The following is a 12,726-nucleotide window of genomic DNA, read 5'->3' as shown; positions in this document are numbered from 1 at the left end:
TCCCACCATGCTCGACGAGCAACTGACACACGCGCTGCGTGTGCGAGAGGCCGAGGGCCGACGACGACGACTGCTTCTTTCTGACGCGGCAGAAGCAGAGCGGCTTGCGCGTCTCGTTGATTTTTCATCAAACGATTACGTGTCGGTAGCTCGGAATCCGCGCGTCCGCCGCGCATGGCTCGAGCGGCTCGGCGCGTCTGACGAGGCGTTTGGCAGTACGGGCAGCCGTCTTTTGGATGGCGATTCCACGACACATACCCAGCTTGAGCACAAGCTTGCCGCATACTTCCATGCACCGGCTGCGCTCTTATGTAACACGGGCTTTGACGCGAATGTCTCCCTGCTGTCTACGATACCCCAACCAGGCGACGCGATTGTCTATGACGAACTCGTCCATGCGAGTATGCACGATGGCATGCGCAAGTCGCGCGCACAGACGTGTGTCGCATTTCGGCACAATGATCCTGCTGACCTCGACCGCGTTCTTACGAATTTGCGTCCGCACAACAATGTATTTCTGGCGCTCGAGAGCGTGTACAGTATGGATGGTACGATCTGCGCACTGCCAGACCTCATAAAGGTGCTTGAGCGGCATGCGCCCCATCGGAATACGCGGCACATTCTTGTCGACGAGGCGCATGGAGCGGGCGTGTATGGCCAGGGTGGCCGTGGCGTTTGTAATGCACTGCATTGTCATGTCTCGGCCCGACTCGTCACGTTTGGCAAGGCTTTTGGATGTGCGGGGGCCGTGCTGCTCGTTCCCGTGCTATGGCGCGAGTATTTGCTGAACTATGCTCGGCCGCTCATCTACTCTACAGCCCTGCCACCCAGCCAGGCAGCTGCCATCGATGTCGTCATCTCGGCCTGGGAACGTGGCGAGATGGAGGCAGCCGTACAGATGCTACACACGCGTGTGGCTGAGCTGTACACGGCCCTTGGTCTGCGCAGCGACGCGGCCTTACCGCCCGCCCCGATCGTGCAGGTACGCAGTGCGCACGCCAAGCGACTCGCTGCCCACGTCCAAGCCGCCGGCTTTTTGGTTCGGGCCGTGTGTTATCCCACCGTTCCACGCGACAAGGAGCGCGTGCGTGTATGTGTGCATGCGCATAACACGGCAGAAGACGTAGCTCGTCTCGCTCATGTGCTGCGCACGTTGTCGTTGTTATGACGCTCGACCAGTGTCTGAACATTCCACTTGCCGAAGCGCTCGTACTCATCGACGGTCCCGATACCGCACACATTCCTCAGCACCTCGACCACGATAATGACATCGGGATGTGCGAGATCGACGCGGTGTGCAACATTCGTCGGGACACACGAAGCTACAAGGGGAATCAGCACATCGCGCGAGAGAGATGTGTGTGAGCGGATGCGTGGTTCGACACGGTACGTCCGTGGCTGGTCGGCAAAGGCCGGTGCCAAGGCCGCCGTCGCGGCAGTGCGAATAGAGTCAGTGTCCGCGCGGCATAGCACACGAACGGGCACGAGGCGCTGGACATAGCGGCTTCGTGATGCGCCTGTTGCCTCCATCGTTCGTAGGACGTCCTTTAGGAGTGAGAACGAGTCCACAGGAGGCAAGCACTGGATAAAGCATAGGCACTCAGTGTCCGTGTCCAACGATGAGATGCGCGTTGGCTCGGCTGGCCGCCGCATATCAGCGAGCTCTTTTTCAATTTGCGACTCAATATCTGTACAGCTCGCTTCTTGTGGCGCATGGTCGGCGTACATGCGCTGCGCATGCTCCTCCATCAGCTCAACGAGCTCGGTGGCAGCTTTGCGCTCTTTACCACGCGCACACGACATGAACACGCCAGTGCATTGTGGAATATCTAGCACCTGTACCAGCTTGCGTGTATGGCGCTGGTGCGCGCCGCTTCGCCGACGCTTCGACACACGCCCAGCGTGCGCCTCGTGCGAACGTTTGGACATGGGTGTGGAGGGAGGGCCCAGCGGCGTGGAGGCGTTTCTTATGACCACCGACCCTGGCGGCATACAGGCGCTCCTGGCCAAGCTGCGCGCACTGCAAGATCGGCCGCCCGAGCCTACCTCCCAGCGCCCGACGCATGCACGTCCATGGGCCGCACCTGCTCGCACTCTGCATGCATTGCCCTTCAACGAGGCTGTCGAGCATATCGAAGGGCTTCTCCGTGATCCAACTTTCGTGCAAGCATTACGGGAGCTACAAGCACAGCAGGATGCTTTGGAGGCTGAGCTTGATCGCGAGAGACGGGCTCTGATTGGCACGCACGGCGAGCACTTGCGTGGCTCGTCGGGCGCTCGGACCCAGGCTTCATATGCGCACTGGACGTGGGATGCGCTCAAGCGCTGGGATGCACACAGGCACGCTCAGCAGCGCCGCCTGGAGGAAATGCGAGTGCCTTGCTTTTACGACACAAACGACCCTGACGCCTTGCGGCAGCAGCAGCGCTTGTTGCCCCTGCTCCTGTCCGCCTATCATCACGTGTAATGGCTCCTTCGAGTGGAGGAAATGCCCAGCGACGCGCGTCGCTCGCCGCTCGCACACGATGTGGACCACTGCCTTGGGCGTGTTCGCGTCCATCCTCTTGCTGGGATGGCAGTCCCTTTTTCATAATCAGGATTATGTACCTGCGACATTGAGGCCCATCGGCATCGCACGGGTGCCATCGGCACGTTTGCCCACGGCCGTGCGGCCGTTGCATTATGACCTGTCGATTTTATCAGACCTCGAGCATCTTCAATTCTACGGTGGCGTAAACATCACGCTGCACGTAGAGCAGCCTACATCGGTCGTCGAGTTTCATGCCGGTGCCAACTTGAAGATGGGCGATGTGCGCATTGCGACGCACAGCGGCGAGTATGCCGCCCCGCCTCTACGGATTCCAGATAGGGAACGCGTGCGCGTGTTGCTTCCCCGCCGTCTCGAGACCGACGAGCTCGCACACATTCTCGTCAGCTTTCGTGCGCCCATTGATCACAGTATGCGCGGCTACTATTACTCGACATGGCGCCACAACGGCGAGTCAGGGCATTATGCGCTCACGCAATTTGAGCCGACCTCGGCTCGGCGCGCCTTCCCATGCTGGGACGAGCCATCTTACAAGGCCACATATTCGTTCCGCATGTTACACAGCGAAAATACCACAGCGCTGGCTAATATGCCATCGGTACGGCGCCGCACGGCACGGGCCGATGACATGCAGCGGCTCTTGCATGCGTCACCCGACCTACGTGGGGCATGGCTGATGACAGAATTCGACACCACACCTCGCATGTCGACGTACCTTGTGGCGTGGGCAAATGGTGCGTTTCAGCATGTATCCAATACGGCTGCATCGCCTCTCACAGGGCGCAAGATCCCTGTCAGCTTGTACACAACGCCCGAATTTATTCAACAAGCAGCCTACACCACCGACGTCATGGCACGTGTCTTGGCGATGTACGAGAAAGTGTTTCGCATTGCCTATCCACTGCCCAAACTCGATGCTCTAGTGTCTGCGGACTTTGACTTTGGAGCGATGGAGAACTGGGGTCTGATTACCGGACGAACGTCTGTATTTCTGCACGATGAGACCATGGGGCTGCGTGGCCAAAAGAATGCCGCCAGTGTCATGAGCCATGAAATCGCTCACATGTGGTTCGGTGACATTGCGACGATGGCTTGGTGGGATAACTTGTGGCTCAACGAGGCCTTTGCGACGCTTATGGGCGAAGCTATCATCTTGGACCGCGTGTACCCTGAATGGAAAAGTTCGAGAGAGTTCGTTGTAATGCATTGGATGCGCGCTCTGGAACTTGATGCGATGCGCTCCTCTCATGCGATCGAGATTCCCTTCCGCAGCGCGCGTGTCGAGGATGAGATTGCGCAGGTGTTTGATGCCATTTCCTACTCCAAGGGCGCTAGTGTGCTCCGTATGTTGGCTCAAGTGCTCGGCGAAGATGTGTTTCTACATGGCGTAAGTCGATACCTCCAACGTCATTTGTACGGTAACACACGGACCAATGACTTGTGGGATGCCATGAGCGAGGTATCCGGGCGTGATATACGCACGCTTATGACCAGCTGGGTACGGCAGCAAGGCTATCCTGTGATTACAGCCACCGAGTCAGACTCTTCCATTCATGTGCGCCAGAACCGTTTTCTCTTGACGGGAGATCCATCACCAGAAGAGGACGACACGTTGTGGCATGTACCATTGGGTCTCAAGGTGCCAGGCGCCGTCAACAAGACGTTGATGTTACCAGGTATTCGAGCCATGACTATCGATAACACAAATGCCTCGATCTGGAAATTGAACGCTGATACGATGGGTGTGTATCGAGTTGCTTACGAGCCGAACCATCTGGAAAGATTGGGTCGGTCTCCGCCTGGTTTCTTATCGGTAGAAGACCGGATTGGGCTGCTGGATGATGCATTTGCCCTAGCTCAGGCGGGCTACACAAAGACGTCGGCAGCTCTTACACTCACGCACGCATTCCGCAATGAGTCCAGCCAATTGGTCCTGCAGGCCATGGCTCTCCGCTTGGAGCACCTGGCCAGTGTGTGGTGGGAGCGGCCGGAACGTGCTATGATCGAGCATTTCCAAGCTGATGTGTTTGGTCCTCTAGCTCGTCAACTCTCGTTTGAAGGAGGTGGCCATGAGCCCAGCGATGTGCGTGAATTGCGGGCTACAGTCATCGCAGCAGCAGCGGCAGGAGGTGATGCATGGACCATTGGTGAAATTCGCCGTCGCTTTGCGCCCTTGCAGAGTCGAAACGAAAGTCTGATTCACCCCGATCTCATTCGCACAATCCTGACACATGCCGTCAAACATGGTGGGAAGGCTGAGTATGAGACAGCATTGCGCATGTATCGGGAGCCTCGTACGCCTTTACACCGAAACTATGCACTCATGGCTCTGGGCAGCACGCAACAACCCGCGCTGATCGAACGTACGATCAAGCTTGTATTTGACGGTGAGGTGCCTTTGCAGGATTATACATACATTTTCCAAGCGCTTGCTAGTAATGTACACAGCAGGCGTCGTCTCTGGGAGGCTACCAAACAGCATTTCGATGAGCTCTCTGGATCACTACGCGGTAACTTCGGTCTCATGGGTGTCGTAAAGGCAGCGGTCAGTTCTTTATCAAGCACAGCCGACCTAGAGGATGTGCGCCAATTTTTCCAAAGACGCAATGACACGTCCTTTTACAGTCTGAGCCTCGCACAGAGTATTGAGGCCGTTGCATCTCAGTCGCACTGGCTCGCTCGCGACGCTGACGACGTGCAGGCATGGCTTGTGCGTCACACTCGTTCTTAGCGTACGTAAGCAGACTGTCGCGTGGCTCGCCGCAGTGTAGGTGTGGAGTGAGGCCGAGCCTGGCTCCTGTTGCCACCTAGCGAGACACGCTCGTTGCATGTTTCGCACGCTTTATCGTTCCGTCCCCTGGAATCTATTTCAGAGTGCGATTCGTGTACATACTGGGCGATTTTCCAACTGTGTCCTAACTAAGGTGTGCTAACTGCGTCATATGTTGGAACAGCTTACTCATACTTGGGTGATTTCGTATTTTGTTACGTTTACTTCTCTTCTCTTACAGCCTATTTTTCAACGATTTCAACCTATTCGAACTATGGCTTCGCAAACTAATGGAACTCAGTGGTTCCGTCTGCCGACAGATGTGCGCCCCGTGCATTATGATCTAACGATGCTGTCGGACCTTGAGCGGCTTACTTTCCATGGTGTGGCTGATATTGCGCTCGCCGTGGAACAAGACACACAGCGTATCGAATTCAACATTGGCAAAGGACTCGAACTCAGCCAGGTCCTCGTATCTTTTGATGGTCATCACCACGTGGTGCAGCCGTCGGTCGACAAGCAGCATGAGCGTGTGACACTATCGCTACCACAGTCGGTGGCACAGGGATCGTCCCTCTCCATCGTCGCTGGCTATAAAGGTGAGATTGATCAGAGTATGATGGGATACTACCAATCGACGTGGCGCCACGACGGCGAGTCAGGGCATTATGCGCTCACGCAATTTGAGCCGACCTCGGCTCGGCGTGCCTTCCCATGCTGGGACGAGCCATCTCATAAGGCGACATACACGTTCCGCATGCTGCATCGCACAAATACTACGGCACTCGCCAACATGCCCAGTGTCCGGTCACAGCACGTCGATGTTGCACAGGTGGCGAAACTGCTTCACATTGACGATCTGCATCTGGATATGCCAGCTTTGGGCGACGACTCATGGACATTGACCGAGTTTGCCAAGACACCAAAGATGTCCACTTACTTAGTGGCATGGGCCAACGGTGTGTTTCGTTATATTGAGGGCGCCTACACATCTCCGATCACGGGCCAGCAGGTGCCCATGCGCGTGTACACAACGCCGGAGTACATTCATCAGGCTCAGTATGCGCTTGAGGTGAAGCAAAAGGTGCTGCCGGAATACGAAAAGGTGTTTGACATTGCATACCCGCTGCCTAAGCTCGACACGCTTGTTGCATCTGACTTTGATGCTGGTGCCATGGAGAACTGGGGTCTGATTACGGGCCGCACCTCTGTGTTTTTGTATGATGAAAAGTCAGGTCTCCAAGGTCTCAAACTCACAGCGGCCGTGCAGTCGCATGAATGTGCGCACATGTGGTTCGGTGACATCGCGACGATGGCGTGGTGGGATAACTTGTGGCTCAACGAGGCATTTGCTACGCTCATGGGCGAAGTCATTATTCTGGACCGTGTGTTCCCAGAATGGAAGAGTGCGAGTGAGTTTATTGTGTCACACTTGAACCGTGCACTCGATTTGGACGGCAAGCGCTCGTCGCATCCCATCGAAGTCCCGCTGCAGGGTGAAAATGTTGAGGACGCCGTGAATCAGGTGTTCGATGCGATTTCTTACTCCAAAGGTGCTAGTGTGCTCCGTATGTTGGCTCAGATGCTTGGTGAAGATGTCTTTTTGCGTGGTGTGAGCCAGTACTTGAAGCGCCACCTGTACAGCAACACGGTCACAAAGGACCTGTGGGATGGTATCAGCGAGGCGTCAGGGCTTGACGTGAACGCCATTATGGCTAATTGGGTGCTGAAGCAGGGCTTCCCTGTACTGACCGTGACAGAGGGTACCGATTCGATCCATGTGCGCCAGAACCGCTTTCTGTCGACGGGCGATCCTGCACCCGAGGAGGACGAGACGCTGTGGCAGGTGCCTTTGGCTCTTAAGACTGTTCAGGACGGCAAGGCTACGACAGACATGAATGCCATGCTTCCTGGCGTCCGTGAAACAGACATCCCGGTCCCCGATGCCAAAAACAGCGTGTGGAAGCTCAACGCCGAGACAATTGGTGTCTACCGTGTCGCGTACTCACCCGAGCACCTAGCTAAGCTTGGAAAGGCTGCAGCACAAAAGGACAGTGCATTCTCGCTCGAGGACCGTGTCGGACTCGTGAGTGATGCATTTACACTTGCCCAGGCAGGCTATTCCAAGACATCCGGTGGCCTGGCTTTGATGCATGCGCTTCGCGGCGATAACAGCTCACTGGTGAACACGGCCGCCGCCTTGAACCTGGGAAAGCTTGCGAGCGTGTGGTGGGAGCAGCCTCAGTCCGTGCGCGATGGTATTAACCGCTTCCGCGCAGATGTGTTCGGTCCGATGGCCCGTGAGCTTACATTTGAATTTGGTGCGAATGATTCGAGTGAGCTGCGCGAGCTGCGCGAAACGGTTATTACGGCTGCAGCATCGGCCGGTGATACCTGGACACTCGATGAAATCCGCCGTCGCTTTGCGCCTCTGCAAGAGCACGGTGATTACAGCCTCATTCACCCTGACTTGCTACGCACGGTTCTTTCGCAAGCCGTTAAGCATGGCGGTGAAGCCGAGTACGAGACAGTCATGGGCGTGTATCGTGCACCACCCACACCAGCGCATAAGACGTCAGCTATGGTAGCCCTTGGCACCACACAAGACGCTGCTCTGATCCAGCGCACGATTGAATTTGTGTTTAGCGGTCAAGTGAAGACTCAAGACTTTATGTATTTCTTCATGTCGCTCTCGAGCAATCCTCGCTCGCGTCGTACCCTATGGGAGACGGTTAAGACTCGCTTTGACGACCTTGTCAAGACGTTTGAGGGCAACTTCTCGTTGGCAAACCTGATCAAGTCGTCAATCAGTACCTTTACGTCTGATGCTGATGCACGCGATATCCAGCAGTTCTTCAGCAGTCGCGACACGTCCAAGTTTAGCATGAGTCTGGCGCAAGGCCTTGACACAGTGCATGCTCAGACCCGTTGGCTGGAACGGGACGCTCAAGATGTAGCTAGGTGGCTGGAGACCCAGGGGTACATGTAGAACCTGTCATTGCCTGACAAAAAAAGGTCCAATTTTTGAGCCTTTCGTTGGCACCTGCGACGCTCCCTCTAAAAGCTGTCGACTATAATGGATGAAGCGCCATAATATTCCTATCTATTCAGACTCTGGCGTCTTCTTGAAAAAACGGAAGCGCCTCTCCTGCGAGAAAGTCTTGAGCGGGCTATCATTGTTTTCAGGATCAATGTTCCGGACTTCTGGCCGGATACCCTGTCTGTTCAACATGTTGCCACCAGCGGCCTGGAATGAGCCGACAAGCGCACCTAGACCTGCGCATGAACCAGCCATAAGGGGCATGGAGCGAGAGGCAGCACCCATCACAAGGCCGGCGGCACAACCACCGGCTGCACCGTTCCAGCCGTCCTCCTTGTGCCGGAAGTTAGCTAACGAAGCATCTGAGTACGCAAAGAGTCCACCAATGAGTGCTATAAGGTCAGATTATGCAAATTTCGACGTACTGAAAATAGCAATGGTGCCGCCTGTACGGGAAAACACTCCCATGGCACCGGCCTTATGCTTTTGGAGACAGTTCTGCGCAGCACTCACAACAAGACCGGCTACTGCACTCGCAGAAGCAGCATTGAAAGCTTCATTTACCGGCTGCCGCGCCTGGAACTCTTGAGGGACGTCAGAGGAAGTCATGACAAGAGTCGCTGATGGTGAGTGAGACGAGATGTAGCGGCAATTGACGCCAGACAATTCATAAGCTTAATTCCCATACCCTCCAATGCGACCCGTGCACCAGTAACGACGCGTGTCGCTTTTCCAAGACCTTGCAGCGTCATGGAAGGTGACATTTCACAGTTTGTGAGCATCACTGGCGCGTCTGTTGAAGAAGCCCGCCAGTATATCAATTCTTGCAATGGTGATGTAAATATGGCCGTGGCATCGTATTTCGAGGCATGTGATGATGCATCACAGCCGGTGGCGCCTGCTGTGCCTGCGAATGTGAGCGGTCCCCGCACACTCAGTGGTGCTGCTGTTTCGGACACTGCTACATGGCCGTCTAATTCAATGAAAAAATCTTCTGGTGCTGCTCGCAAAGCGCGATCCGGAGGAATTATGACATTCAATGATCTGCGGTCGAATGACGAACCACGGGAGGATGACGACGACCCTGTGAATTTGTTCGCTGGCGGTGAACGCAGTGGCCTGAATGTTGAGAATCCAGAGCTTAATCGAAGAGGAACAGGTCAGTCGATTGTCGATGATATTCTTTCTAGGGCGGCAACATCATCACATGCCGGTGTCCCATCCTCGAAAGCGTCGTTCATGGGGCTTCATGGCACTTCTAAAAACAGCGCTTTTACAGGAAAGGGGTTCTCTATCGGTGGCGCTACTGTTGAAGATGAGAAAGAAGACCCAGTTCGACCTCATGACTCCAGCTCTGCTAATAGTCATGAAGCTATCGATGATGAGGAACCGGCGGTTCGACACCTCACCTTTTGGCAGGATGGATTTTCTGTTGAAGACGGACCTTTGCACCGATACGATGATCCTGCGAATCAAACAATACTAGAAGCTATCAATTCTGGTCGCGCACCTCTCAGTTTATTGAATGTTCGCTTCGGACAACCCGTGGAACTACTTGTCGCAAGGCGTACCCACGAGAAATATGTGCCCCCGCCGCCCCCACCAGCCAAACCTTTTGAAGGGCAAGGAAATCGGCTGGGCGCACCCAGTGCTGGTAGCCTTGTTTCATACGAGCCCCAAGACTCAGCTGCGGAATTATCAAGCGCTCCATCTGCAGGCTCTGTCCAAGTGGACCCCTCACAGCCCTCGACGCAAATTCAGGTTCGTTTGCGCGACGGTCAGCGCCTCATCATAAAGTTAAATCTGACCCACACGGTCTCAGATCTTCGTCGGCAAATTGAAACGTATGTATATGCTACTTCTACTGACATACTCTCCAGGCAACGCCCTGATCTGGCGCATCAATCGTACACGCTTCGTACGTCTTTTCCGCCCAAGCCTCTATCCAACGATGCAAGCACAGTGGCCGAGGCCCAACTGGCTAATGCAGTGGTCTTGCTGAGCTAACCTAAATGTTGCGTACTATTGGTTTTATGCTAGGAAGAGTGGAGGAGCATGCTGATCCCCGGCACCCAGCCACGTGTTCATGTATGTAGATATTGCTTTACGAACGGCCGATGCGAGGGCATGCGCCTTGCCAGCACATAGGCTCAAAAATTACATGCCATGGTTTCACCGGATTTGTCCGATTTCATGCAAGTGCCATATTCGCTGCGGCCAATGTTCGGGACAAAAGCCTGTAACCGGCCGAGCACAGGCACAGATTTTTAAGAGTTCCGACTCGGTCCATCCTCACCTTTCCACCTCACCTCTTCTCTTTGGTATGTGCCATTTGCCGGCAAGCAACTAACAGCATTTAGATTAAAAATGGCCGGTGATTCTAAGCCTGCTAAGTCGATGTCTGGTTTCTTGACCGACTTCATGATGGGTGGTGTTTCGGCCGCCGTCTCGAAGACGGCTGCCGCCCCCATTGAGCGTGTGAAGCTCCTCATCCAGAACCAGGATGAGATGATTAAGCAGGGCCGTCTCTCCGGCCCCTACAAGGGTATCGGTGACTGCTTTATCCGCACGTACCAGAACGAGGGCCTTGCCTCGCTGTGGCGCGGTAACACTGCTAACGTCATCCGTTACTTCCCTACTCAGGCCCTGAACTTCGCCTTCAAGGACTACTTCAAGGCCCTCTTCCGTGTGCCTAAGGAGGCTCCTTACTGGAAGAAGTTCAGCTCGAACATTGCTTCGGGTGGTGCCGCTGGTGCCTCTTCGCTCGTCTTCGTGTACTCGCTCGACTACGCCCGTACTCGTCTCGCTAACGATGCCAAGTCGGCTGCCAAGGGTGGTGAGCGCCAGTTCAACGGTCTCATTGATGTCTACCGCAAGACGATGGCCGTCGACGGTATCATGGGTCTCTACCGTGGTTTCATTCCCTCGGTCGTGGGTATCGTTGTGTACCGTGGTCTCTACTTCGGTCTGTACGACTCGCTTAAGCCCATCCTCCTGCCCGGTAAGCTCTCGGAGAACTTCCTTGCCTCGTTTTTCCTTGGTTGGGGTGTCACGACGACTGCTGGTCTTGCCTCGTACCCTCTCGACACTATCCGCCGTCGTATGATGATGACCTCGGGTGGTGGTGTTGCCTACAAGAGCATGTTCCACGCTGCTTCGTCGATCATTGCTGCTGAGGGTGCCTTCTCGCTCATGAAGGGTGCCGGTGCCAACATTCTCCGTGGTATTGCCGCTGCTGGTACCATTGCTGGTTACGACAAGCTTCAGCAGGTGATGTTCGGCAAGGTCTACAAGGGCGGCTCTGGTTAAATTCCATTAACCGTGATTCGTGTGTAGCTGCATGATCTAGACCTGTGCAAGCGCAGTTTTTATTTATGAAATTGTGCGTGCGCAGTTTGGGTAGTCTTGCACAATCGAGCTTTTTCGAAGGCTATGAATAGGGCTGTGATCACTTGGAGTGCTGTGATGCGATGGAGAAATAGTAGTCTCTTTATACATTCGTTTCTAGCTTGCATTCTATTTACTGAGTCATATTTAACAGCTGCAACCCTCACGTCCAGAAACATTGGCCCGACGTTGGAGGTCTACCAGTTCAGTGCGCGCATTGCCTGCCGACGGCGTAGTCTGATTTGACGTCGGTTTGGCCTCTAGCGGAATGTGCTTGGCGATTTCTGTAAATGTCTCAAGCACGTTTTCACCTGTCTTTGCGCTCGTTTCGAAAAACAAAAGACCCATTTCATCTGCATATTGCTGAGCTTCTGAACAAGCAACTTCTCGTTGTGCGGCGGGTGCCGCGTCTTCATCGGTATCGTCGGACTCTACCTTTTTAGCAGAGTCTTCTTCCTCACTTGGATTCAATTTGTCAGATACAAGGTCCAATTTGTTTCCAACTAGAGCAATAACAATGTGAGGGTTCGCTTGGCGTTGAAGCTCCTTGACCCAATTCTTCGCTTTCTCGAAGGATGCCGCTTTCGTGATGTCGTACACTACCGCACTAGCTTGTGCGTTGCGGTAGTACATTGGCGCAAGACTGTGGAATCGTTCCTGACCAGCCGTATCCCAAATTTCAAACTTAATTAGCCGATCCTCTAGGCGACATCGCTGTGTTAGAAAAGCCGCGCCAATGGTCGGTTCCCGGTTCTCTTGAAAGTCGTCCTGCACGAATCGGTACACGACCGATGTCTTTCCTACAGCCGCTTCACCAAGTAGCACGAGTTTAGTCTGAATAGGTGTCATATCGGCATTCAAAATGCTTGAATTTGGTTGCTCTACTGCCCGTGATACAGATGCCATGTTGCTTCAGTACTGTCGGACCAGATGGTTGGGCCAACTGGTTTGGCAGCCGTCTTTTGGCGCTTGCGACTTCAT

The 12,726-nt window shown here is 54.7% G+C and overlaps 9 protein-coding genes across 9 annotated transcripts; 6 read left to right on the top strand and 3 right to left on the bottom strand.

The window, feature by feature from the left end:
• Positions 1 to 7: 7 nt before the first annotated feature.
• On the top strand, positions 8 to 1,168 carry MRET_2603 (8-amino-7-oxononanoate synthase; the record flags this gene model as incomplete). The annotated part of the gene is made up of 1 exon (XM_027629230.1): positions 8 to 1,168. One exon carries the CDS (start codon positions 8 to 10, stop codon positions 1,166 to 1,168), a length of 1,161 nt encoding a protein of 386 aa, XP_027485162.1.
• MRET_2602 (tRNA acetyltransferase TAN1) lies at positions 1,138 to 1,929 on the bottom strand (the record flags this gene model as incomplete). The annotated part of the gene is made up of 1 exon (XM_027629229.1): positions 1,138 to 1,929. One exon carries the CDS (start codon positions 1,927 to 1,929, stop codon positions 1,138 to 1,140), a length of 792 nt encoding a protein of 263 aa, XP_027485163.1.
• Positions 1,930 to 1,969: 40 nt separating this feature from the next.
• MRET_2601 (uncharacterized protein) lies at positions 1,970 to 2,467 on the top strand (the record flags this gene model as incomplete). The annotated part of the gene is made up of 1 exon (XM_027629228.1): positions 1,970 to 2,467. The coding sequence occupies one exon, from the start codon at positions 1,970 to 1,972 to the stop codon at positions 2,465 to 2,467; it is 498 nt and encodes a 165-aa protein (XP_027485160.1).
• A 58-nt stretch (positions 2,468 to 2,525) lies between these two features.
• Positions 2,526 to 5,279, top strand: MRET_2600 (aminopeptidase; the record flags this gene model as incomplete). The annotated part of the gene is made up of 1 exon (XM_027629227.1): positions 2,526 to 5,279. The coding sequence occupies one exon, from the start codon at positions 2,526 to 2,528 to the stop codon at positions 5,277 to 5,279; it is 2,754 nt and encodes a 917-aa protein (XP_027485161.1).
• Positions 5,280 to 5,376: 97 nt separating this feature from the next.
• MRET_2599 (aminopeptidase) lies at positions 5,377 to 8,307 on the top strand (the record flags this gene model as incomplete). Its single annotated transcript, XM_027629226.1, has 2 exons — positions 5,377 to 5,472; positions 5,560 to 8,307. The coding sequence occupies 2 exons, from the start codon at positions 5,377 to 5,379 to the stop codon at positions 8,305 to 8,307; spliced, it is 2,844 nt and encodes a 947-aa protein (XP_027485198.1).
• Positions 8,308 to 8,421: 114 nt separating this feature from the next.
• On the bottom strand, positions 8,422 to 8,967 carry MRET_2598 (Tim17/Tim22/Tim23/Pmp24 family protein; the record flags this gene model as incomplete). The annotated part of the gene is made up of 2 exons (XM_027629225.1): positions 8,422 to 8,750; positions 8,784 to 8,967. 2 exons carry the CDS (start codon positions 8,965 to 8,967, stop codon positions 8,422 to 8,424), a joined length of 513 nt encoding a protein of 170 aa, XP_027485199.1.
• A 141-nt stretch (positions 8,968 to 9,108) lies between these two features.
• On the top strand, positions 9,109 to 10,365 carry MRET_2597 (UBX domain protein 1; the record flags this gene model as incomplete). The annotated part of the gene is made up of 2 exons (XM_027629224.1): positions 9,109 to 10,202; positions 10,239 to 10,365. 2 exons carry the CDS (start codon positions 9,109 to 9,111, stop codon positions 10,363 to 10,365), a joined length of 1,221 nt encoding a protein of 406 aa, XP_027485182.1.
• A 390-nt stretch (positions 10,366 to 10,755) lies between these two features.
• On the top strand, positions 10,756 to 11,667 carry MRET_2596 (solute carrier family 25 (mitochondrial adenine nucleotide translocator), member 4/5/6/31; the record flags this gene model as incomplete). Its single annotated transcript, XM_027629223.1, has 1 exon — positions 10,756 to 11,667. One exon carries the CDS (start codon positions 10,756 to 10,758, stop codon positions 11,665 to 11,667), a length of 912 nt encoding a protein of 303 aa, XP_027485183.1.
• A 225-nt stretch (positions 11,668 to 11,892) lies between these two features.
• On the bottom strand, positions 11,893 to 12,651 carry MRET_2595 (Ras-related protein Rab-5C; the record flags this gene model as incomplete). Its single annotated transcript, XM_027629222.1, has 1 exon — positions 11,893 to 12,651. One exon carries the CDS (start codon positions 12,649 to 12,651, stop codon positions 11,893 to 11,895), a length of 759 nt encoding a protein of 252 aa, XP_027485180.1.
• Positions 12,652 to 12,726: the final 75 nt, after the last annotated feature.

The sequence above is a fragment of the Malassezia restricta genome, chromosome IV (genome assembly GCF_003290485.1).
Source record: "Malassezia restricta chromosome IV, complete sequence".
Taxonomy (NCBI): Eukaryota; Fungi; Basidiomycota; class Malasseziomycetes; order Malasseziales; family Malasseziaceae; genus Malassezia; species Malassezia restricta.
The sequence above is the reverse complement of the archived record's forward strand: the minus strand, read 5'-3'. Positions and strand labels throughout refer to the sequence as shown.